General features: G+C 44.6%; 3 protein-coding genes across 4 annotated transcripts; 1 reads left to right on the top strand and 2 right to left on the bottom strand.

The window, feature by feature from the left end:
* Window positions 1-15,734: 15,734 nt before the first annotated feature.
* On the top strand, window positions 15,735-16,667 carry LOC123451001 (VQ motif-containing protein 29-like). The gene has a single exon (XM_045128016.1). The coding sequence runs from the start codon at window positions 15,984-15,986 to the stop codon at window positions 16,326-16,328; it is 345 nt and encodes a 114-aa protein (XP_044983951.1). The 5' UTR covers window positions 15,735-15,983; the 3' UTR covers window positions 16,329-16,667.
* A 2,955-nt stretch (window positions 16,668-19,622) lies between these two features.
* Window positions 19,623-20,698, bottom strand: LOC123451000 (holotricin-3-like). Its single transcript, XM_045128015.1, has one exon. The coding sequence runs from the start codon at window positions 20,308-20,310 to the stop codon at window positions 19,825-19,827; it is 486 nt and encodes a 161-aa protein (XP_044983950.1). The 5' UTR covers window positions 20,311-20,698; the 3' UTR covers window positions 19,623-19,824.
* Window positions 20,699-23,245: 2,547 nt separating this feature from the next.
* On the bottom strand, window positions 23,246-24,450 carry LOC123447060 (thymocyte nuclear protein 1). Of its 2 annotated transcripts, none has more exons than XM_045123625.1 (2): window positions 23,694-24,450; window positions 23,246-23,566 (listed from the first exon to the last, which is right to left on the bottom strand). In XM_045123625.1, exon 1 carries the CDS (start codon window positions 24,443-24,445, stop codon window positions 23,714-23,716), a length of 732 nt encoding a protein of 243 aa, XP_044979560.1. In that variant the 5' UTR covers window positions 24,446-24,450; the 3' UTR covers window positions 23,246-23,566; window positions 23,694-23,713. The 2 variants fall into 2 exon arrangements, with proteins under 2 accessions (XP_044979560.1, XP_044979559.1); XM_045123624.1 differs by having other exon boundaries at window positions 23,246-23,572; window positions 23,694-24,449.
* Between the last annotated feature and the right edge of the window lie 892 nt (window positions 24,451-25,342).

Here is a 25,342-nt window from a genome sequence, read left to right as displayed (position 1 = left end):
GTATCTCAGTCTTCATTCAATACAATTATAGCATGGATAATAAACGATTATCTTGATACAGGAATTATAATAATAACTATATTTATTATTGCCTCTAGGGCATAATTCCAACACTAATTCCATTACTACATTCTTGACCAGGAGCTCAGAGATAACTGTCATATACTGGGTGTAACAGTGACATACTGACCTTTTCCCACTACGGTTACTTTTATACGCTGAATCATTAGTTCACTTATGAATGCATCTGCGGTGATCCCTTTGCACCATCAAATCAAAGCACTGACATGTTTCTGTAAGGTTGTTTTGACTTCTCTTAAGTCTAAGATATATAGATATGTAGCTTAATTTTTAAAATATAAGTATCTTCAACTAATTAGCATGTCTCTGCTATGGTTTTCATCAAATGATTCCCTTTTAACTTCAGTACTTTGAATTGAACAGGTAGGTGGAGTTACTCCCAAGAAAGGTGGAACTGAGCACCTAGGCCTTCCAGTTTTCAACTCAGTAGCAGAAGCTAAGGCCGAGACAAAGGCCAATGCATCTGTTATATATGTTCCACCACCATTTGTTGTTGCTGCAATAATGGAGGCATAGGAAGCAGAGCTTGACCTTGTTGTCTGCATTACTAAAGGGATACCTCAGCATGACATGGTATGATATTTTAACAATTAAGTACATCACTAAGCACCTTGTTTGTTGTGTATCTGAGCATAATAATTTTTGTGATGCCATTTATTTTTTCTTTTCTCTATAGTTGTCCATGCAAGCTGAGTTTTCTTAATACAGAAACACTAGAAAATTTAACGCGCGATCAGTGTCGCTCAATGGATATGGATATGTAGCTATATGCAGATGGGTACATATTGAACAGATTTCGGATTTACTTGTAATTTTGACTTGACCCATTTTACGGTTAATTTGTTGACATTAAGTGCACAATGTTAATAATCCATACTACACCATAATTATGTGTTTATCTTTCTCAAAGTTTAGGTGACTTATTTTTGTTTTGCTTTGTTAAGACCTTATCAACCCCCTGCAGTAGCACACGTTAAGACCATATACAAATAAAAGCGATGCTGATGAGGAAATGTAGTTTCAAGAGGTTCATCGAGCTTATGAGGTACTTGAATTTCTTTGAGCGATGCTTATTGAGAGAGCTTCGAATATTACTGAACTGCTGATACATACATTTTTGTCTTTTCTCTGTCGAATCTAAAGTATGAAGAAAAAAGAACTCTTCGTGATCAGGTAACAATTTAATTTCTGTGATTATACACATGTCTACGCTGCTTTGACTTTAAATTAATGGTTGTTTTCTTGTATGTTCATGAGTTACAGAAAATTAATTGCTTGAAACAAAAGATAATTAGACAGAAATATAGTTTGACTAATTGTTTGGTTTTTGTTTCCCTATTCATTTGCAAGGGTCATCAACCTTTCTAAAAAAACACCAACCTTTTAGAGTAAGCATGCCCCTCAAAATCTCACGCTACCATGGAATCTGCATTTGATAGCTTGGCCTGATTTTTGTAGGTTGGCACTGACCAAGTGACCAGTATGAGAGAGCTGCTGCTGAAATTGGTAGAGCTGGCAGTTTGGAAAATCCTTTTGAGGATATTTTCTTTCATACTACTGGCTGTGCTGGCAGAATGAATGATGTATGCCATTTATTCTGAGTTAATAATCTTGTACTACTCTTAGGTCTGAGTTTTGTGGTTTTGCTTATTCTCAAATTTCACATTTTTTACCATTATTATGTATGTTTCTGACTAAATAGAAAATTTTGTACGAAAATCATTTCATCTTTGTAATTTTCAGTTTACGGAATTGCTTTGAGGTAAGCATCTGCATTTGTGTGTTAATCATTACGCACTAGATACCAATCTTTGTGTTCTTATCTTATATGATCGGTTCTTTTATCTTATTTCTTGAACCATCCAATAGATTGGGGCGGTTTTGGATCGATGCCGCCCTCTTGCCTACGACGAACTCAAACGGCAGCACCGTCGCCCGCCTCCCGACTACGGCGACCTCGAACAGAAACATGGTGCAGCCAAAAGACTAGAGCGGTGGGTGGGTGGTTGCATCCCTTTGCCATCTCATCTCTCCTTCATCGAGTCCAAGATCGAGGAGCAGGATGTGAGAGGGCGACCTGCAAGAGCGTTGCGTCTGCGGCAACGATGGATGACGACCGAGGTAATCCCTTGCACCCCATCTAATCCTATATCATGTACACCCGCACTGGCGCACCCCATCGTTTTCATCTCCCATCGCTTCTCCCCTCCCTCTTCATCCCACCAAATCACACCTCTGAGAAACCATGGCCGAGCTGCAGAAATTTGATGTTATCTTTCATGTAAATGTGTAAAGAACAAAATAATTAGGTAACTAGGTCTCTAGTTCTAGCACGGCCCAATATATCCAGTGGAGTAATCCTACATTGCACAACCACCTTTTACTGGAAAATTGACTTGCTAACAATTCTATTCTTCACAGTACAATGTAAAGTTATCTCGTACTTTCCGTTATCTCGTAGATTTATCTGTCATTGAGAATAAACTGGGAAATATAGGTGATGACTTTTCATTCCACCCTTTAGAATTTCTTTGGTAATTAGCCTGCCCATATCAATCAGATGCAATCTCTATTTGATTCATTCTATCAAAAAAAGAGTGCACGCTGAAGGGAAAACCATTGTATATTATAAACCATGATAACTGATATAATTGGAAGATTTTTCTTTGTGCTCACATGGTCTAATTAGTAAATTGATGCAATGGTATTATTCGGCACCCCGAAGGCGTCGTCGCGTCATTGCCATCCTCAGCCGACCATGTTGCTCCTCCTGACTCTATCATTGCCTCGCTTGAGATTGTCGCTTATCTTGCCGCAACGAACATCGTCATCTCGCACCTGAAAGCAGTCGGACGTTGTCGTAGGAACCGTCCTTGCCACCAACACGGCTGGAAGGTGCCGTGTATGGCACAATTCAGGCCAGCACCCAGCCCGATCGTCGAGCCCTTCGGGAGTTCAGGTTCCGAATATTATTTCCTGCATTTCCTTTCCTGTAAGAATCCGTTTTGTAACAGCAGGCTGGTTACTTTGACTAATGTATGTTCTTTCCTCCGAGAACAACAATTTACTGCGTTGGATTGAGTTGGGGACCGGTACTACTCAACTATCATTGCAATGCCTCTGTGGTTCTTGAAAGAAATGAACATATCACTGCCCCCTCTTATACCTAAACCACTTGTTGTACTATTTATCTATTCCGATGATACTCAAGAATTCCACATATCTCTATCCTATATATTTGTTTTGGCCATGTGGAAAATTTGTTTAGTAGTCAACCCTCAGCAATATAATTTGGGAGCTATATACCTTACATATGGAAGTTAATATTCGGTTTTGAAACTTGAATTGTGGGTTAGATTAAATGCTTCGTAATTGAGATAGGGGCTATCTGTCATGCACCTTTTCTTCTTTTATATTTGGGAGTATTTTGTATATTTAGTGCAATATGATTCGTGAAATATTTATTCCACCATGCTTGTCTTCATATGATGTTTAGTTAATGAACTATAGTGATAGGTAATAGGATGTTTTCCTTATAAAGTTCTTTCCAGTAGGCATCTTTGACCATTAAGGCGGATCTTATAGGGCCGAGTTTTGGGAAAAGATAATATTCTGTACATATCTGTCTATTTCAGAGTTGTGATGTTTATTAACCACAAAAGTTTATCCTCAGTTGGTATTAGTCCCTTCTTGGTCCATAGAGAATGTGTCAATGTGTTGTTTACTGTGGCTTTGAAGAAAATAGTCAATGCTCTTGCTGTTCAATCATTAATGATGGATTAACCTTTTGCCTCCATGCTTTTTTCAAGTACCAAACTTCATATTGACATTGTAGAACTGTTTCCTTTGTAATAGTTGCCTAACTAATAAAGTTTATGATCCTTTGTTGTGATTTGTAATCTATCGAGTTTTCTTTGCAGCTTCTTGACATGCTGGAGTTCCTTCCGTCTCATGTTGCGGTATGTCATTTTGTTCTTGCATGGATTCTACTGGCAGTGCTTATTTATTTTTAAATTTTCACTAAGCTTCTATCAGCTTATACAAATGCTTATCAGCTTATACAAATGTTGTAGATCAAAGGTTGTAATCACCATGAGTTGAAGAAATATTGATTAAAGGAATCCTGGAAGTATCTAGCATGACACTATTCGTAAGAGGGACATATGGTCCACCTATATATTTTCTTCATACATGTTACCTTGATGCAATCCATCACGGTCATTTGATAACTCGAACGCCAACGCGACCATCGTTGTCTGACGTTCACTTCTGGGCGGCCACGAGAAATACCCTGATATGCCGCCGTTATGCAGATAATGAAAGACTCGAGCTGACAACCTGTGGACGGAGCTCGGGGATGGCGGTGTCTGTTTTTTATATATGTTTGGTCAACGAAACCTGTGGCTTTTGGCTGTAGATGTTTCGGTTACATGATCATGGCATCAGACTAATACACAACAGCTGTAGTTGGAGGGAACTATGGAGCTGAATGTGTGCAGACATAGGAGAGTATGGATGCCCCACGAGAGGTATTAGTAGTGGAGGAGAACTGTAGTGCCCCAGATGTAAACCTTCCCTATTTAGAACCTATTGCATGTGGGTCCACCTTGTCAGAGATATGATGATTTCATTTGTGCCATGAGTTCTTGTGATGTCCCTTGTATTTTTTCCTTCCTTCCCATGCATGCATGCATAGCATATCATTGTTTGCCTTGTCTTGTGTTGTGTTATATGATCTTAGCATTTCTTGTGGTGTGGTGATCTTGTGGTTAGCTACTTTGTGATGTTGTGTATGTGTTGGGGTGCTCTATGATTTCATGTGTGTGTGACTAGTTTTAAATGAAGTGGGCTTGTCATATTTACAAACCTCTCTCTCTCTCTCTCTTTTATATCTCAAGCCAATATTCACTTGTCCCAACCTTGATTCAAAAATGCCCATGATTTAGTATATTTTGTGGTGGATGTCAAGATGTGTTTTTGTTGTTTTAGATCTGTGTAGATCTGTGTAGGGGAGGCTTAGCAGGCGCAGCAGCAGCACGTAGGTAGGCCTCCTTGGCACAACAGCAGCAACCCTGGCGATCTCCCTGTCGCTGGTGTTACTCTGTAGACAGGGCAGAGTAGCGCTGCTAGAATACCTTGAATGCGACCCCTTCTGTGTTCAGTCATCATTCTGTAGCGTAGTGGTAGTAGTAGTGGTGCCTGTTGCTTGTTGCCTGTAGGAGGGCGTGGGTTCGATCCCTCCCCTCGGCAACCCTTTTTTTCTCGTTTATTTTCTTCGGCACAGTAGCAGGCAGGTTAAGCATACCTGGAGAGAACCCCCTCTCTGGTCAGATCAGAAGTTGTAGCAGAGTGGCAGCTGCCTTGTGCCTGTGTGTGCTCGAGCAGCAGGTCTGGGGTTCGACCCCCAGTACCTCCCTTTTATTTTTTTCCCTTGTCCTCTGCATTTCTTTTTTCCTTTGCTGTTCACCACCGTGCAGCCTTGTTCTTTGTAGCTAGGTACTTATTTTTCTTGTGCACTTAGATGTTTGTGCTACCTCCTCTCTTAATCTGCAAGTATGTTCATTTGTTGGTGGCTTGTGAATAAGTGGTGATGCACTTGTGTGTGTGAATATTCACTTAGTAGAGTTGTAGATGCATGTGCTTATAGTCTTGTGCTTATCACTTTAGTTGAGATTGGCATTTTATCTCCTTGCTTGTGTTGTATAGTAGTGGAAGGTGATGTGGTGTATGTTTGGGTGCTTGTGAGAGGTGCATGTGTGTGTGTGTGTGTGCATACACATGAGGTTAGTCACACATGGGTGTGTGTGTATGGTGATGCTTCCTAGTAGATGATCTTATGTAGGTGGCTTGTGTTATGCTTGTGTGACTAGTAAGAGGTGGCAGTAGGTGATGTGCATGTGTGTGTGTGTGTGTGTGTGTGTGTGGGTGGGTGATCTAGTGAGAGAATTGGTTGTGAAGTTGATGTGCATGACACAAACATGGGGTTCAAACCCCCATGTCACTTTGTCATTGTGCACATGAGCTCAACCATGTAGTAGTTGATATAGTGAAACTACATGAAATGATGCACTAATCACTAGGCATGATTTGGAGTAGTTTCCTCTTCCTTAATTTGTGGTCACTTGTTCCAAGTAAGTGCCCACATATTATATATGATTTTGGGGTAGAATATCCCAAGGAATCTAGTGGTGAAGTTAGTTTTGCCATTAGGATACTTTCTGGAGTTGACATTTTCAGATGTGTTGCAAGTTTGCTCTTTGTTTCCATGGAATAGGTTGAGCCCAAGGGCATGAGCTTTTGTGTGGTAGTAGTAGGGGTTTTTCTCTACACCATAGTGGTGTCATTTATCTCTTGGTGTTACTTGTTTGCAAGTTATGCCTAGACAAAGTGGGCATGTGGCTGGAAATTCCAGCTTAGTGAAATCTGGAATTTCACTAAGTCTGAGAATCTGAAAATATTTTCTTATCCTGTAGATGAGGTTGTGCTGGTCATTGTGTTGTGATCTAGCCTTAGTTCATTGCTAGGAAGTTGGACCTGATATGTTTGTGAAGCTCCCTGTCAAATTTCATACCATTTGGAGTCCTGTAGGTTATGTTTTGGCTGCTGTCAAAAAGCTTCAGAGCAAAGACAGAAAGTCAGGTGCAGGAATTTTGGCTAAGTCCCTGAGATCTGATGGTTTTGGGAAAGTTTGCAGCCTTGTATCTTCCTGTGCTTAATTCCTTTTTGTGTGATTCTTGCTTTTGTTGGTAGTATTATTGGCTAGCTACAGCCACATATATTATTTGTCATATTTGGAGGGCTGTAGCTATGTTCCATGTAGCTCACAAAGTGCTAAGATGCAGATTATGGCAGATTATGTAGTTTTGTCATATTGATGATTGTGAGTGCTTAGTTGTTGTTGTGGTGTTTTTCCTTGCTCCAATCCATTCATGTTGGGTTTTTATATATCTTGGAAACCTGGGAATACCAGATTTGTGCCATTTGAGTGTGTGGTGTTGATTTTGACACGTAGGGCTTCATATCTTGTTTCATTGATTCCCGTTGATCCGTAGCTCCGATTGTATTGTTCTTTATATGGTTTTGCATAGTTTTCTCGATACGCATCTGATCATATCATTATCATGCATGTAAAAATAGCTTAGGGTACAGTTCTGTCCAGAAACTTGTAGTAGCTTCTTTTGCTTGTGCTAGTGATAGAAGTAGTGATGCATGCTCATTTTTCATCTCATGCATCATGTGCTTGTTGCATCTTGAGGTGATGTTGTTCATTGGATGTTATTCTTATGTTGGGTAGCACCGGGATCGAAGAACGAGTACGTGGATTCGGGAGAGTACGTGCAGGACGATCAAGAACCATTCCAAGCTGAGGATATCACAGGCAAGAAGATATGACCTTGATTCCATCTCTAGACTTGTTATGCTAGTTTGCGTTTCCATGTCATATTGCTCGCTGCCTACCACTGAAATTTTGCCTCCTGAAATGCCATGAAACCAAACACTATCCCTTCCTAGCAAACTTGGATGGCTAAGTAGGCTTTGCTCAGCTACTAATGTTAGCGTTGCTAGATGCAGGTGCTTTGACTAATGTGATAACATGGGCTTGATATCATCATACTAAATTTTGTTATTTAATTAATGCAACTATATACTTGGTAAATGACGGAAGGCCTAGCCTTTTGCCGGGTGCTTTGTTCCGTTATTGCCGCCTTAGTTACCGGTTACCGGTGTTTGATTCCATGATGATCGCTCCTAACACGTTCGGTGTTGTTATGGGGACCCCCTCGATAAATCGCGTAGTGCTAAGGCTTGTCCGGCAGGACCCAACATTGGTGTTAATTTGCTAATCACTTAATAATTAACTGCATAGGGAATAGCTACCCCGAGGAATTTAATCAACAACCCGGGCCAGTGCTCCTCATGAGTGTTGGTCCAAACTAGGCAGACTATGGGGCCACCACAGGGCAACCTGAGGTTTGGTATACCTGTAGTGTGACTCATCCGGCGTGTCCTGAGACTGAGATACGCGACTCTTATCAGGGTCGTCGACACGTCGGGAGGTCCTCTAGCCTTGTCTTGCCTTAGAGATATATCTTGCGTATAGGAATCCCAGTGAAGCTTTGGTTTTCCCCAGAGTTGAGGTTTTCCTCTAAGGAATCCGACGAGATCACGAGATTCGTGTTAGAGGATTACTTTGCGGCCTGTGTACGTTTGTGATGGACTAGTTGGAGCACCCCTGCAGGGTTTAATCTTTTGGAAAGCCGTGCCCGCGGTTATGTGGCAACTTGGAATATCTTGTTAACATCCGGTATTAGATAACTTAACCAAAAGCTAATAAAATTGCCAACTGTGTGCGTAACCGTGACTGTCCCCTCGAAGATCTCTCTTCGATCGGGAACACGGTGGGGTTATGAATGGCGTAGGTAGGTGTTCAGGATCACTTAGTGATCAAGTAATCACGTCTGCTAGAATAGACCACCTTCATAAAAGCTTTATGTAAGTTAGCCACTGAATCAAGCTTAGGATGTTGCAACCTTAAACACTTCACCTTATCCTACCTAATAACTTGACTAGTTCTGGCACCAAGGTCTTAGATTGCTGAGTCCCCGTGGCTCACGGATTCCTCCAAAATCCCAACAGGTTCAGGTACCCCAGAGACAGATGATCCCAACGGCACTCAACTGGCGTGGCAGTACGGCGAGGAGACAGACCGCCTTTACGTGAACTATCCAGAAGATTGAGGTGTGGTCGTGATCGTGGGCCTCCAGGCAGGGTAGCATAGCATTTCTATGTTTTATAGTCCGTAGCGGAACTACCTTGGTTGTATGTGTGATGTACTCTGAGATATTTATGAGAAGGCAATTGAATCCCTGATTGTCTATCTTTATTATTATGTATGTGATGTGTTACCCGTTTGCGAGATGCTTAGATGCGCTCCTTTCCAATTCGGGGTCTCGATCCCCAGATCGTAAAGGACCGCATCTTGGTCGTTACAAGTTGGTAATCAGAGCCTTACGACCATAGGAGCCTTTGTGTGATCGTATTTGGCCGAGTCGAGTCTAGAAAATGTTTTGAGTCTTAGTTATATCGGAGGGTAGGATTCTTTTTTCTCCTCTTCTATGATTTGGTGAGGTTCCCGTCTTAGGAAATCTTTAACTCTACTCCTTTTGTCGCTTAAAATTTTTTTTGGATCACGCGGGTATTTGTTAAATCTATATGATTTCAATGTGACGGAATCCTGTCATGGTGCCTCCTATCTTCTCTAAGTCTCAGGGGAGTCTAGCTCCAGAGGATTCCCGCGCACATCGCCATCATTCAGATTTCTGAGTATCTAAGAACGGAGTGTGTTCGTTATTGCTTCAATACTAGTAGTGGTGAGATAACCCCGATGTCCCCAGTACTGGTGTAGATTGTTCGGGGGTACTACCACACTTGGTATCGTTGTGATCACGAGGATCTGTTGTAGATGAAGGTCCGAGATGCTGGTTGTGTGTTGAAGGATGTGATACAGGTGACGGGTTAGTTTAGGAGTTGTGTGAAATACTCCTTGTATCCGTGTACCAGATTGCATGACCAGTTATTTCGGGAATTCATAGGTGGGATATCTAGTAGTATCTTATAGGACTATCGTCCTACAGACGCTTGATTGAGGTTTGGGAAATCTCGGTCATATGTTTGTTCCGAGTAGTTCTAGCTCACACTTGTTTGCAGTGGTCCTTATCGGAATTTTGTCGTCCGTCACTTTGAGGATGCATTCTTGCTATGTTGTTCAAGTGCAATTGCTAAATTCTGTTCAGATATTCTGTCTTTTGATTCAGCAATATCTTCAATTATTCTGTGGACTAATATGCTATCCGTCTTCAGGATGGCTCCACCGACTCGTCAGACCCCAGGGCGTGAGGATATGCCGCCTCCACCACCTCCTCCTCCTCCGCCGCCGCCGCCTCCTCCTGCAGAGGCCTGGCAAGCGATGATGGCAGCTACTAATGCAAACACCTAGATGTTGATTCAGTTGCTGCAAGAGAGAGCCAACCAACAGCCAGGCAATTTTCAACATGGTGGAAATCAGTCTGCAAGTCTGAGACAATTCCTGTCAAACCAGCCTAAGACGTTCACTTCTTGCGACCAGCCATTTGATGCAGAAGATTGGATCCGTGATATGAACAAACATTTCGAGTGTAGCAATGTGCGTCTGGAGGACTATGTCAAGTTTGCTACGTTTCAGTTGAAGGGGCAGGCTTCTATATGGTGACAGCAGCTCAAGGATTCCAGAGGCGCCAGGGTGATGTCTTGGGACGAGTTTTGTCGTGACTTCAGGTCCCACTACATCCCTTCCAGTTTTATAGAGGAGATGCGTGAGAAGTTCAGGTGTTTGAAGCAGAGCGGCAATTCCGTGTACAAGTACAATGTTGAGTTCCACGAGCTAGCCCGTTACGCGCTGTAGGATATCCCGGATCAGAAGAGCAAGATCTATCAGTTCAGGGGTGGCTTGAAAGAAGACTTGCAGTTAGCTCTTGCCTTGCACGATCCTGAGGAGTTTGACAAGTTCTACAACCTAGCTCTCAGAGCAGAGGCAGCCTTGCTCAGGGTGGAAAATTCCAAGAAGCGCTTCAGAGATTCCAGCTCTTCCTCGACTCAGGTGGTTCAGAAGCAACAGAGGTTTTGGGTTTCTCCTCCTCCTCCTCGGCACTCACAGCAGCTGAAGCACTCAGGTGGTTGTGGTTCTTCCCACCCACCCAACCCTGGCTTCCAGCAGAGATACCAGCATCAGAAGCAAGGGCCTCCTCAGACTCAGTACCGACAGCCAGCAGATGTCACTTGTCACAAGTGCGGGCAGAAGGGTCACTATGCCAACAAATGTACTTCTCAGCTCCGACTGCCGCCTCCTCCTCCAGGAAAACCTCTAAGCAGTGCTATTATCAAATTCAACCCCAGATTAGCGCGAGTCAACATGGTGAACGCAGCTGAAGCAGACAACTCCTCTGATGTGATCGTGGGCCTGCAGGCAGGTGTAGCATAGCATTTCTATGTTTTGTAGTCCGTAGCGGAACTACCTTGGTTGTATGTGTGATGTACTCTGGGATATTTATGACAAGGCAATTGAATCCCTGATTGTCTATCTTTATTATTATGTATGTGCTGTGTTACCCGTTTGCGAGACGCTTAGATGCGCTCCTTTCCAATTCGAGGCCTCGATCCCCAGATCGGAAAGGACCGCATCTTGGTCGTTACAAGAACCTCGCTGCTGAAGGTCACAAGGTGAAATTGGAAACTTCATTTTTTCATGTATAATTTATGCTCAACATGGCAGTTATCATTGCCCTGAAATTGTATTCTGATTTCTTTCAAAGATTGATGTGCACAATCCTCCCAGCATTATTATTATCATCATCATCCTTGTTGTTGCTGCAGTTGTTTGTGCCGATTCAGTAGTAATGCTAAATGTGGAAAACTGTAAGGTCTCTCAACATGGGATGTATATTGTGTTGTTCCATATGGATGTTGTGGGCCAATGATTTAGATATAACAGACAGTGTCTGTGCATTGGTGTACTAGAAAAACCGTTGAAGAAACTCACTCCTTTCTATGCTTCTTTTGATTTTATTGAGTCGTTCAGATTGTATTCATTGGGCAGGTCAAACAAAAATCTTGTGATAGGTCGAACAAGATGCTTGTGTCCAGCTGTGACACCTTATGTTTCCGCTATCAACAAAGGTAATGAAAGACTCGAGTTGACGACCTTTTATATTGTGCACTCTCACAATTACTCTGGTTGGTAGTTGTTTGCCCTCTCCTGATCAAGTAAATTATGGATGTCTCTTGTGCTACTGATAGATTGGTTTGGTGGTTGGTGTGATTTCTCATGCATTTTAAACAAGAAGGCAGCCAACTGCTCATAAAGATAAACCCGATGAAGAGATCTGGACATTAATGGTCACTCATGTTCACCTGTTTTGCCTTTTCCCTTGAAGCTTTGTAAGTGTGACTACTCCAGTCTCTGTTGATCTTAATGTAAGACCAGAGATGTACATTATTGCTTATCAAATTCTCTTATTTACTTATGAATGAAAGAATTAACTTTTGGGATGAAAGTTTAGTATTCAAAAAATTAAGCGATCAAGCCACTAAATCTTGATCCTTTAACGTTATAGTACAACTGTGAAAGGCCGAGATACTTTTGGTTGCATGCTTAACCACAACTATTTGGTACCACTCAAACTGGACAATGAAGCGGTTTTGATTGGCAAATAATTTATGCACCCCCATAAGTGGAAAAGAAACTCCTGTCACATGTTTACTATTTCCTGCAAACTTCTCATTTGATCTGTACACGAACTTCTCACCATGTAGTTCTTGTTGCTATATTAGAGTCAACAATTGTATATTTCCGAACTTAACAACTACCTTCGAAGCAAAAGCGGTGATGAAAACTTATACTATGTTTTGACTAGCCTACTAAATCACTAACCCAACGACGTTAGAAACTTCCGTGCCAACATCTGGAAATTTCTATATGCCTGACTAGATGCTATTAGTTGTGGCATAACACGCTTCACTCCATCTAATACATCAACTAGAAAGTGTATATCGCTTCTCTTTGATTTCTTTCAACATGAATGTAGATGTGCACATTCAGATAACTTTCACTGTCCGTGTTGCTTGAACACGAATTTTATTATCATCTTTCTAACTTTAACCAGTGGTATGGTTGTAGACCAGCAGCAAACTGTAGTATAATAAATCTGGCAATTAATTTGTTGTTTTACTGCATTATGGTATCCATTACTAAGTAAAGTAGTACAATAAATAATTTTGGTTCGCATCTATTTTTCGTATTACTATATATGCCCTTTTTTTAAGGACAGATTAGTGTTAGAGTTGGTTTTACTTTTCACCATTTGACATGTTAATGTTTTTGTCGTGTACTGATATAAAACTTTACAAAGTTGTACTAAATCAAATATGCTTATTTTGGGATGGAGGGAGTACTTACTTTGCGTTTTTTTTCTTTCTTTTGGTGCCGGTAAGAAGAAATGTCGCTTGATATGCTCTTGTTATGGCCCTGCTAAGTAATATTAACTTTGTTTAAAAACACACACATATATTTTGATTCATAATACCATTATAGGCAATGGTTTGGAAGTTGGAACACGCGGTGTTCAAAATTTAGGCAACAATTTTCAAAATAGTATTCTAAGTAATACTAGATGCTCTAAGGTGGCACCTCCAGACCTAGATAGTTGTTTCATATGTTGCAGTTTTCTTCTTTACATGAAAATTTCACACACGAACATCGGCTAAGTTTAGTGGGGTGTTGATATTTCTCTATGGAATATCGCATCACTTTGTGTTGATTTTTCTTACACAGTCCTCAGTTGCCAGCATATAGGTCAACCCTAGATGTAGCGCTCGGTGTTCTTTGTACAGTTGTGGGATGTCATGCCAATCATTGTGTGCAACTTGGAATTTTAAGAATCTGAGGTAATATGATTTTTCTATGCAGCGAAGCTTCACTTTTTGCAATCTTGGAATTGATTATTGTAATTGCAAGAATGTAAATCTTTCTTGCAAATGATTTTGACTAAAAAGTTAAAGATATTCGCAAGTAAATGTTGATTTAGTTTACAAGGAAACAAGCAAATTTGTGTTTATTTTTTAGAAATATACCCTTTCCCATTATTTTTGACACGATTTCTGTTGATGCGGGTCGGCATTTTACTTACTCGAAAAGGTTTGGATAGGTGAACATAGTCAGGTGTGTAACGTCATGTGTAAAAAGAAGAATCAAATTCCTCTTTGCTTAGAAATAGCTACTACATGTATTTTTATCTCGCTTGTAACGTCATGTGTGATCTGCTTTATGCTAACATTTCTGTTGGAACGGAGCGCTAAACATCTATGGGCGATATTCATTTTTTGATCTATTCAATTCAGAAATGCGGCATATGGTGACATGGACTATTCCAGAACTTGTGCAGAAACCCCCTACTCTAATTAAGGTACTTGTCCTAAGTTGCTTAGCTCAAAACATGTAGTCCGGTATGGGCATCTTATTTATTAGCATGATTGTTGTTTTGAGTAATTGACGGAAGTTGAAGGTTGGACAGAGCTCATTCAAAGCAATACAGATCAGGCGCATGTAATAAACATATGTTTGGGCATGTATAGTTACAATTTATAAGTTTCAGTTGTAGCATAAACACATTTATCAGTTTGTTAAATAGAGTGATTCATAGTTGTCTAGATGATAGTGTTAAGTGTGTTAGGAGGTTTGTCTGAGTGATGTTATCGTCCTCATTAACACTAGAGTTGCCCCTGATTTTCATCAAGCCGCTCTCAATGATATGTTCACATATATAGAAGTTATTAAAGTTTGACATGATCTTTTTTAATAAATGGGTGCTCTACCCTACTCTGCACCTTTATATTCTTTTTATCATAACAGGATGTTACCTTGGATGTCCCTCCAATTGATGAATGTGAAGCTAAATTTCCTGTCATGTGTCATCACAAGCGCCGACCGGACGCTGTTGTCGCACATGTCTCATCCTAGCTACTTCGATGAACAATGGCGATGCGACTTAATAGCTTTTTGGATGGGAAAGGAGGACCACAAGGACCCGACCCTCTCGTTCATATTGTTGTTTTCGTGTTCCCATAACTTGTCATTTGGCGTAGGATACTCAAGAACAGGTAATTGATGATCGGTTTAGCTACACCATTTTCCTAAATGCATGTAGACTAATCATAATCTCTCGGATCCATACAATTGACTTTGATTCGACCATTCTTACGGAGCAACCATATGTGGGGAGCGAGTAGAACACGCCGCCATTGTAGATATCCTCTCAAAGGATGAGAACCAATGTACTTGCTTTGAAGAAAATATTATTAAGCCCTGGTAGACCATATTAATGACTATAAATCTTAGTTTTCTTTGGTTTACAATTATTAGTACTCAAGATACTTGTTTCTATCACCCAACTCATGGTATAAGCACAATGCAAGATTGTTGTTTTTTCTGAAGTGTAGTTCACTTTTATTTTGTTCATATTAGAAACTGCATGTTTGGAACCGTTGACGGCTCTTCAAAACCGTAAAGTTTGAACCTTCTACACAACTGTATTTTTTTCCCATTTGTTGCACTTGCTGGAGCAATTGTTTCTAACTACTTCCTCCGTCCCAAAACTCTTGTCTTAGGTTTATCTAGAAATGAATGTATCTAAATACTAAAACATGATTAGATACATTCAAATCTAAGACAAGAATTTTGGGACGAAGGGTTTTTAGATATGGATGCATTTGAATACTAAAACGTGACTAGATACATTCATATCTAGACAAATACAAGACAATAATTTTAAAACGAAGGGAGTATATTTTGTTGCCTCGTGGCAACGCACGACATTCAACTAGCAATTATAGTTGCAGCACGAGCTACCTCCTGACGGCTACGCAGCGTGACGCAAATTTTCAACGACCTATATAAAAGGACCCGAATGATAAAAAAAATCCCAAATCACGTCACACGGTCACATCCGCACGAGCCAGTAGTTAAAGAACGAGTCCAACAACCAATTCGCCGACCCCTAAAGCTTGCATACGTGATGGCATACGTGTCGTCGGGGCTCGGCCCGGCTAGGCGCGCACGGCACGACCGGCCAGCTCCCTTCCACCACCCATTGACCGCCCTTTTCCACGTGTTCCCACCCTTCCCGTGCGCTGCACCCGGCCGCCATGTCCCGTTCACCGGTCAGTCTGACCGCACCAGAGCGCCCGCCTACATATGCAGCGCGCGCTCCCGCCGTGTCTCCTTGTCTGAGCCCGACACCGCCGGTCCATCGAGCTCGCTCGCAGTAAGGAGCTCACGACCAGGAGCTCTCGAGGAGGAGGATCGTCGGCCGATGGAGCACGGCGAGGGGAGGCACGAGGCGGCGCTGAGGGCGGTGCAGAGGGCGCCGGCCAAGCCGTGGCGCGGCGCCGGCGCCGGCGCCCCGCCGCCGCCCAGGGTGTACCGGGTGGAGCCCCGGGACTTCCGGGAGCTCGTGCAGAGGCTCACCGGCGCCGGCACGGCGTCGGCGTCGGCGACGACGGCGCAGGCGCCGGCTCACGCGGCCGCGGCGCACGGGCGGCGCAGGGAGGCCGCCCCGGCGGAGCAGTTCGACTACTCGTCGTGGTTCTCCGCGCCGCTGCTCAGCCCCGCGTCCATGCCGGCCGGCATGGACGCCCACCATGGCGCTCTGCTGTAGGAGAGAGCAAGCAGTACCCGTGGTCGCCGCTCGCCGCTCGCCGCTCGGCGCTTGTAAAATCGAGCTAGAGTTCTCCATCGCTTCCCCCCACTTCTCATTGTTTTCTTTCAAGGGAGATGAGATTACACATGACAGTGCTTTCGCTCATGCACTTAATTTAGTAATAGTTCTTTTCCTCAAAAATAAAATAAAATTAGTGTAGTTCTTTATTATGAGTAATAAAAAGATTACTTTGCTCTGCAATTCTCTGTTTCTTCCATGGAATGACACATGGCAGTGCTTATGTAATTCCTAAATATAAGTATTTCTGGAGGTTTTATTAAAGAACTAAATACGAAATAAAATGAGTGAATTTGTACTTTGGAATATGTCTATATACATCAGTATGTTGTTTTTTAGTGAGAATTTTTTTTAAAAGACTTACATTTAAGAATGGAGAAAATATATGTTTATGTAATTAAGGGGCGGTTCTTTTGGGGCTTGTGGATGGATAAGCTGGGTAGGACCGGTTTTTTCGGGCTTATTGAGTGTCTGCCAAAATAAAATGAAGTATTAATTTTGTTTTTCTTTACTCTGCATATGAGTTTGACCTAGGTCAAATTTTATAAAGTTTGACCAGAAACAATCTGAACCTTCACAACAAAAGATATATATAGTATGAAAATATATTGAATCATGATTCTAATAGTATTTATTTGGTATCATGGATGTTATTTATTTTTAGTATAGACTTGATCAAATTTTAGTAAGTTTGACCCGAGCACAGGTACATGCGAAGTAAATAAAAACAGATAAAATATGTGCTTTCATGAATAATAAGTGAATTAATTTGCTCTGGAATTCTCTGCTCTTTCTGAACCCCAATGATGGCATATGCTTTGCTTCCAGCAGGCGCGTGATTATTCCAGCCATCATTAGCTAGACTCTATTATACTTTCAATTAGCAAGATGAAGCAGTCGTCCTCGCAGATAGAGAATCTAGTTTGGTGCCTAGAGGGTGGCATGTGGAAATTGTGTTCAAAAGTGACGTGGTTGGCGCCTACCGTTTTCTTCCTCTTTTCACATTTTCTCTTATTTGTATTTTTTAAAACCACCTCGTATATTAATCAACCAACAAAGTTGTTACAATCATTCATTACAAAATTCATCACACACGACGGAACATCATTAACAAGAATTCCATCCGACTTATTGTATAAACTAAACTTTACAATTAAATGGGTCACCACAGTGGCAGAACGTTTAATCTTAGAGATTTTGAAACTATTTACCATCTTAGAGATACTCCATGCTTCATTCTTCAAATCAAACAGGGCTGACATGTTAACATTTCCTTTCCAAGATACCCAACCACACCCGCACACTCAGTCTCAAAAACTATTGGATTGTGTAGAGTAATAACTATATAAAGACCAACAATACATGCCCGGAGCTCTGCTTCCCCGCACTTTTACAAAGCCCAATGAAATCACAAGAAGATAAATGACATTCTGAGAAAAATCCCTGACCACCACATCCACACTTGCAGCCCTAATGTTCTCCATGAAGCTTGCATCGACATTTATCTTGATATAATCGCGCGTGCAAAGTATTAGGAGCAACTCTAAGCTCATGTACCAGGTCTTTAGAGCATCTCCAACAAACACCCAATATTAGCGTCGTGTCAAAAAATCACAAGTTTAGCGCGCGCGGAGTTAAAAATTACACTCCAACAGACGTTGTATAATAGAGCACGCCGTAAAAAAATGTTCAGCGCGCTGGGCAAAACTGAACCAGACGCAGTATATTTCATGTGCGAGCTCATGCGCGCTGAAACTCCTCGCGCTGCCCGTCCCGTCCTGCGCCGCCGCCCAGGACCTCGCCGTCCTCGCCCAGCGCACAAACCCGGCGGCCACCAAGGCCTCGACCCCGTCGGCGCTGTCCAGCCGCCCAGGACCTCGCCGTCCTCGCTCGGCGCACCAACCCGGCGGCCACCAAGGCTTTGACCCCGTCCTCGAGCTGGTCGACGGCGGGCCGCGGCGGCGGGGAGGAGCAGGCCGCGGCGGCGGGGAGGGGCAGGCCGCGACGGCGGGGCAAGCCGCGGCCATGGCGGGGCGGGGAGAAGCAGGTCGCTGCGGGGCAGGTTATTTTTGGGCGTCTGCTGGAGATGGTACCGCGCGTTATATTTTTGAGCGTCTATTGGACATGTTTGGTCATTCGACGCGGTAAAACACTATTTTGACGCTGTAAAATTTTTTTTAGCGCGCAGCTTCGTAGCGCGTCTGTTGAAGATGCTCTTACATTATACTTCGAGTCCACCAGTCGAAATGAGTGATAAGCGACAAACGGCGATAAAAAAGTATCCATAAAGCCAGCAGACTCCGAGACTGATTCCTTGCCCTTGTCAAAAAACAAACCATTTCTCAAGTGCGAGGCTCTCCAGAAAATAAAAATAATTTGGCCATCCATCGTATGATTCAATTGATTTATAAGTATAAGAAACCAATCCCTTTTGGTATACCCGAACACCTCGTCCGCAAGTAAATTTCATATATCCCTCATGACCATACACAAAGCATAAGCTTTCGAACACTAGACTAGCACTCAAACATATTTTCATCCTCCACTCCACAAGTAGAATAAGTACGGTCCGTAGTTTGGTGATGCGCCACTCTGTTAACCTCGACAATCAAGCTATTGATGGCAACCCGTCACACAAAAATACGAATCTTCTGAGGAACATTAGCCTTCTATGTCAAATACCATATTTTCCTCTCCCCATCATAATCCCACTATATTGCCCCTTGTCTTCTTATTTTTCCTTTAGATTAAGCGCAAGCTTGTACACACTTCTATCCGATAACAATCCATTCTTCTTAAAATGCCAAGCAACTACATCGCCATCGCTTGCCGACTGAATGCGCAAACTAAGGATTTCCTCCGCATCATGCGGGACCTTAGTGGCATAAAAACATTCTAACTATACATTTTTATGTGGTTTAAGTTTACATTAACCATGTTCATTTGGATTTCAGTCTTTTTCAATTTGTATGAAACAAACACCTGACTTGAGAAAAATATTTGTACGAACCAAACACCTGACTTGAGAAAAATACTCCTTCCGTCCTGAAATAAGTGACTCAACTTTGTACTAGCTTTGTATTGAAGTTAGTACAAAGTTGAGCAGGGACTATTACTTTTTCTTATGAAAACGGTTGCTATTTATGACCGTGGAGACACTAACATTGACGAGGAATTTCAGTGGTCATTCTCAGGAAGAAATTTGCCCCATTTCAAGAAACTGCAAGACCCAAATGCAACACATATCATACGTCTCTCTCAGTTTATTTGTTCACACACTTCAAAGTTCATAGCGATTCTGACACCCAAGAAGCCACGATATTACATCTATGTATATGCTGTCACGGATAATGTGGTGCTCGCTCATGCTCACCACCGGCGCCGTCGGCCATGGCGCGTAGCCGCCGAGCTCCCCGTACGTACGATCGATCAGCTTTCAGCAGTAGGCGACGCACTTGGTCTTGCAGTCGACGGTGCACCCGCCTCCGCCCCCGCCGCCGCCGTACCCCTTGCCGGCGCCGCTGTAGGAGGAGAAGCACTTCTTGGGGCACGTCAGCTTCTTCTTGTAGCAGGGGCCCTTCTCGGAGCAGACCGTGGTGGAGGCCGCCACGCCGCCGCGCGCGTACCCGCCGTCCGGCCCGCCGTAGCCCCCGCCCCACCCGCCCCCCATCCCGGGCACGTTGAACCCCGGGATGCTGCCGAAGCCCGGGATGGCAGGCATCCCGCCTCCGCCTCCGCCGACGACGCCAGTCCCGGGGGGCTTGGTGGCCGGCGGCACGTACGGCTTGGCCGGCTTCTTGCCGGCCTTGGCCTTGGCCTTAACCTGGGCGGCGCCGCCGACGACGTCGCGCGCGGCCAGGGCGGCGTTGCACGCGAGGCCGAGCAGCAGCAGGAGCGCGGCGGCGCGGGCCGTCATGGCCATGGCCTTCGTGGCTTGCGTTCTGGCTGGAGCTCGTGCGCTTTTGATGGGGGTGATGCCGGCCGACTTGCCGCGGCGGTCGATGGTGTGGTGCCATGTGGGCTACACGGGGTCGCCATTAAGTAGTGGGCGAGGACGAGACGGTCGATCGGCACTGTGGCATTGAAGGAGGGTAGCCAGGCGAGAGGGGAGGGAGGTTGGGGCACTCACAGCGACCACAGTGGCAGCAGCAGCAGCGGACGTAGGCTCGGCGGAGCCAGGCATGGCATGTGCGCATTTATGGCGCTCGCAGTCGCAGGGTGGCCGTCCATCTCGGCCACCGCCACCGGCGGAGCTCGCCGCACGCCTCATCCCGTGCGCTGCACTGCTACCGCCGTTCACCGTATCATCGGTTGGTAGTCGCCCATGGAAACGGGGCGTGGGAGTCGCCGACAGGGATCATGGGAGGAATTGAAGGCGAGGCGGATGACGGTTCAGGGCAGAGTGGTGTCGCCTGCTCGCGGTTGGCGCTGGCGCTGCGTGATCTCGCGTGGGCAGCTGCAGGTCTTGCCCACATTTATTGGTAGGCCACTATCTGAACTGAAACTGAATCTGGATGGATGGATGGACACACATTTCTAGAAGAAGCCGTCAACAATGGAGGCATGTCACCAAACAATGGAAGGAGCTTTATGACCAGCCAGCCAGCCAGCCATCCACCATCGGCTGCTAGCATGGGGGAAAACATACCTGGCCAATCGGGCCGGCCCGGCACGGCCCGTGCTAAACGTGTCTGGTCTGTTGGCCCGATTAGTACGTTGGGCTGTAAAATTTCAACCTCATGGGCTTGTTTTTAGGCCTATTGAGCCATATATTATGTATATATATATTAAAAATACGTAACAAAAATAAATGGGCCGTGTCGTGCCGGCTCGCGTGCCCAGCCTCCAGACCCAGGCACGGCCCGAGGCGTGTTGCGTGCCTGGCACGGCCCGTTTAAATCGTGTCGGGCCAGGCCCATGTTGTGCCGTCTTGGCGGGCTGACGGGTCGGCCTGTTTAGCCCGGCCCGTTTGACCAGGCATGGGGGAAAATACCAGGGGCTCCCTATGCTTCAATTTCAAAACATCAATTTTCAATGTTTCAAAAAATTTGAAAAAGAACTATGAATGTTCAAACGAATGTGACTACAACCGTTAAAAATTCCAGGTCCGAACTCAAAATATACATGGAGTAAAAAAGAAGACAAATTCAGATGCCAATAGTGCCAAATGTTGTTTTTGTCTTTTATGCCATTGTTCATGCTGGATTTCACATTCTTGTTTCTCAATGTTCATTTATATTTTGGGACTACAGATTTTAACAGTTCTAATCACGTTTCTTATGAACATTCACATTTTTTAGTTTTTTCTAAAAGTTTTTTTTTTTAAGTTGAAGCATTGGGAGCGCCTAAAAGATTGGAGCTTGTGATATTTTCCCGCCAGCATGCACCCCATATCGTAGCATCTCCAACCGGACCCGCGAAGGATATGTCGATACCTACAAAACCTCTCCAATCGCCTCAACTCACTTGTCGGATTATTCCACACCTCCAAACCGAATCCATATGTGGATCCGATTTGGGGCTGTTCTGATGCGCCAGTCATGTCAAACGTAACAAGCCAGACCAATCTAAATCTACCTCCAACTCCTCGCCACCGCCTACACTTTTTCTCTTGTTTTGTTTGCGCCTATGTCGCGACTTCCTCGTCCTGCCTCCGACCGTACCTCTACCACTTAACATCGTTGCCACCCGTGACCCCACCTTGACACATTTCCACACGCCATAAACCTTACCCACCATATGTTTGACCAAATGTCTCGAGTTTTTTTTAACAAATGCAAAGACATCGTGGATTTGTCTAATGATGAGGTTGTTTACTCAAAGGTTGATAAGATCATTTACAAGAAATTCTTCGATTCATCGTCATCGGGCAGCGATGATGATGAGAGGAGCATGTTCACAACTTCGGGTGTTCGATGTCGGGCAGGAGAAGTGTTACCCGAGATGGGATATAGGGCCATATGTATCTCTACGCCGACTATTTTGGGGCCAAGATGGTATATCATGAGGAGTTTTTTCGGTGTCACTTTCGTATGAACATGCATTTGTTCTTGCGCATAGTGAATGGTGTGAAAGAATATGGTCCTTCACGATGAGGAAGGATTGCACCTGAGAACTATCGTTTTCTCCTCTCCATAAATGCAATGTTGATCTCACGATGCTTGCATATGGTACAGGTGGAGATTCCGCTGATGACATCATCCAGATGGAAGAGACCACATGTATTGACGCAATGGTGAGATTTGCATATTTCGTGGTGAATGTGTTTGGCGATGAGCACTTTTCTTTTAGAACAAGGATAGGGTTCCGAAGGACCTAAATACTTCATCAAGTCAAACCGGTGGAGTAGTACAAACAACTCACAAGCATGACCCTAAGAAAACCAAAAATTACAGATAAGCCCCTGAAACTTGCAAAGAGGACCCAAAACACAGATGCAAAAAAAACAATCGTGTCCAAAATTGCACGATCAACACTTGAGAGAACCAAATATCAAGGACACGGAAAAGCTTCTGGCAATCGAAGCAGCAAGAGGACTCGCTCTTATGCTTGGTTAAGTCGATTGCATGCATTAGCGATGGAACAACGGCCCAGCAGGTTTGGCAGGTCATTACCAAAGCCATACCAAATAGGCTACCATCATACTTGAACGAGTGGCATCAAAAGACTTGTGAAGTTGTCATGCCACGATATCGCGACACATCAATGCGCTTCAACGATTTGTGTTGTTTAAGAGACTTTCTGATGGGGATGATCCGATGTGCAAATACACTATGAACGGTGGGCACTAGTGTTGTGTCCTAACTTCTAACTCACAGGATTCTGCCTGCATCCTACAGATGATGAATCGTAGGATGAAACCATAAATGAGTGCCATGACATAAAAAGAATGAAACCACCTGCTCGAAAATTCAGTGAGCAGCATATCCATACAGCCACAAAGAACAGCATTCGACTTCTTGATAGATCTCAAAGCCCCCCTACGATAACAACTGTTCTTGCGACATGGCAACATCGACTAGGTAGAGGATACACGCTTGGTCACACCACGGTGCAGAGACGGCAAACGCTAGATGAGGATACACAAAATGTCACTGAAATGCTCCTCTGAAATGCCATCTCACGCAGTTGCAGGGCAAAAGACACCGCAAAATGATGCTTCCAACTGCATATGTCACCTGCATCTAGAACGATTTCACAAGATTAGAGGACAATTTGATGGGATGAATCTGAAGTGCAGAGACAAATCAGCCTCGGATTGATCCGGGAAACATTTTCGCGTTTGCAGCGGTAGCTTGTTTTTACCTTCAGAGTTCAGAGCATCATCAACCAGAAGAAGCTTCGTCGTCTCCCACCTCACCGTCTTCCACAAAGCCACCACCCGTCTCACAAATCCAGTCCCAGACCGCCACCGGCACGGGCATCACCGACAGCCGGGCCTGGCGGATCAGCGCGAAGTCCTTCATCCCCTCCACCTCCCCGGCCGCGGCCGCCTTCTTGATCTCCCCGAGCGCCACGGGCCTCTGGAACTCCCCGACGGCCCGCACGTCCACGGCGCCGCCGGCCGTCGCCTCCCCCTCCTCTCCCTCGTACCACTCCCTGGCGACCTCCACGACGCCCACCACGCGCCGGGACGCGGCGCCCGCGCCCGAGTGGTAGAAGAGGCAGCGGTCGCCGCGGCGCATCGCGCGGAGGTTGTTCATGGCCTGGTGGTTGCGCACGCCGTCCCACGGCCCGACGCCCCCCGGCGCGCCCGCCTGGTCGGTCCACGACCACTCCCCCGGCTCCGTCTTCAGCAGCCAGTACTTGCTTGCGGCGGGCGCTGCTTTCTTGGCGGCGGTGGGCGCGGCTTTCTTGCCGGCGGCGGCCGTGGATTTCTTTTTGGCGGCGGGCGGGGTGGGTTCTACTTTCTTGCTGGCGGCGGCGACGCCACGAGCTGCTTTCCTCGGCATCCTGTGAGGGTTCAGGGCTGCGGCGATCGCCGGAGGAGACAAGGATCTTATATTGGCGGGAAATTGGGGGCTAGGGATTGAGAATGCGCGGGGAATCCCTACCATGGCGACGGCTCCCGCTTTCCCTGCTCCCAAAGCCTAAAACGAAACGGCGATCTAGACCGGGCCGTGCCGGGCTGGGCTCACAACAAGCCCACCTTTCTCCGGGCCACGAAACTCGGCACGGTAAAGCCCAATAGCACAACCACGCCTAACAGCAGCTGGGATTGAACCTCGCCAAAAAAAATGACGGGTTTGAACCAAAGAAATGAATCTGAATTCGAACAAAGTTTGGCCAAAATGGTGGTTTGGATTCGAATCCATTATGTGCATGGTACAAATGATACCTTCCAGTACGAAATCTAGGGCAGCTAATTAGAGCAAAGCTAACAAAGATCTGAGGTTACCGAATAACCCAAGTACATTTTCACATAACTGTATTAGTTTCAGAATTATGTGTCTGCGACTGATCAAGGGAGGTATGGCGACATTGACTCAGCGAAACATGAAGATGTCTCCGTTAAGTCGACCCAGTTTGGCCCTCTTTTGCCGCCTGATCTTGCTGCTGCTTCTCTGCCCAGTACTTCTGGAGCGGCGGCCCAAAAATCACATTCCCAGAAATCACTCCGGCCCTGAGGAGTTTGCAAGAAAATATGACCAAGTTAGAAGCTCCCAGCGGTGTATCCGAAGTGGAGAATAAATGTGTTGATCTGGACAAATAATGTTTATTTAGTAGTCCTAGGATAAAATAAGTATGCAGTTCTAGCGCATCAAGTCCAGCAAGTTAATTTATCAAGCTCTACATGCGGTGCTTTAGGAAAAAGCATGACGAGGACAAGATGGTCATGGGGTATGCGACGATAATGGCCTACCAGCACACCACAAAATAGCACTTGCACAGACCGATGAGAATTCAGTAGTTACCATGGAAATAGCCATGGGACTGCACGAGTGATCATAAAT

Source organism: Hordeum vulgare, chromosome 4H (assembly GCF_904849725.1).
Source record: "Hordeum vulgare subsp. vulgare chromosome 4H, MorexV3_pseudomolecules_assembly, whole genome shotgun sequence".
In the NCBI taxonomy this organism is placed as follows: Eukaryota; Viridiplantae; Streptophyta; class Magnoliopsida; order Poales; family Poaceae; genus Hordeum; species Hordeum vulgare.
The sequence above is the reverse complement of the archived record's forward strand: the minus strand, read 5'-3'. Positions and strand labels throughout refer to the sequence as shown.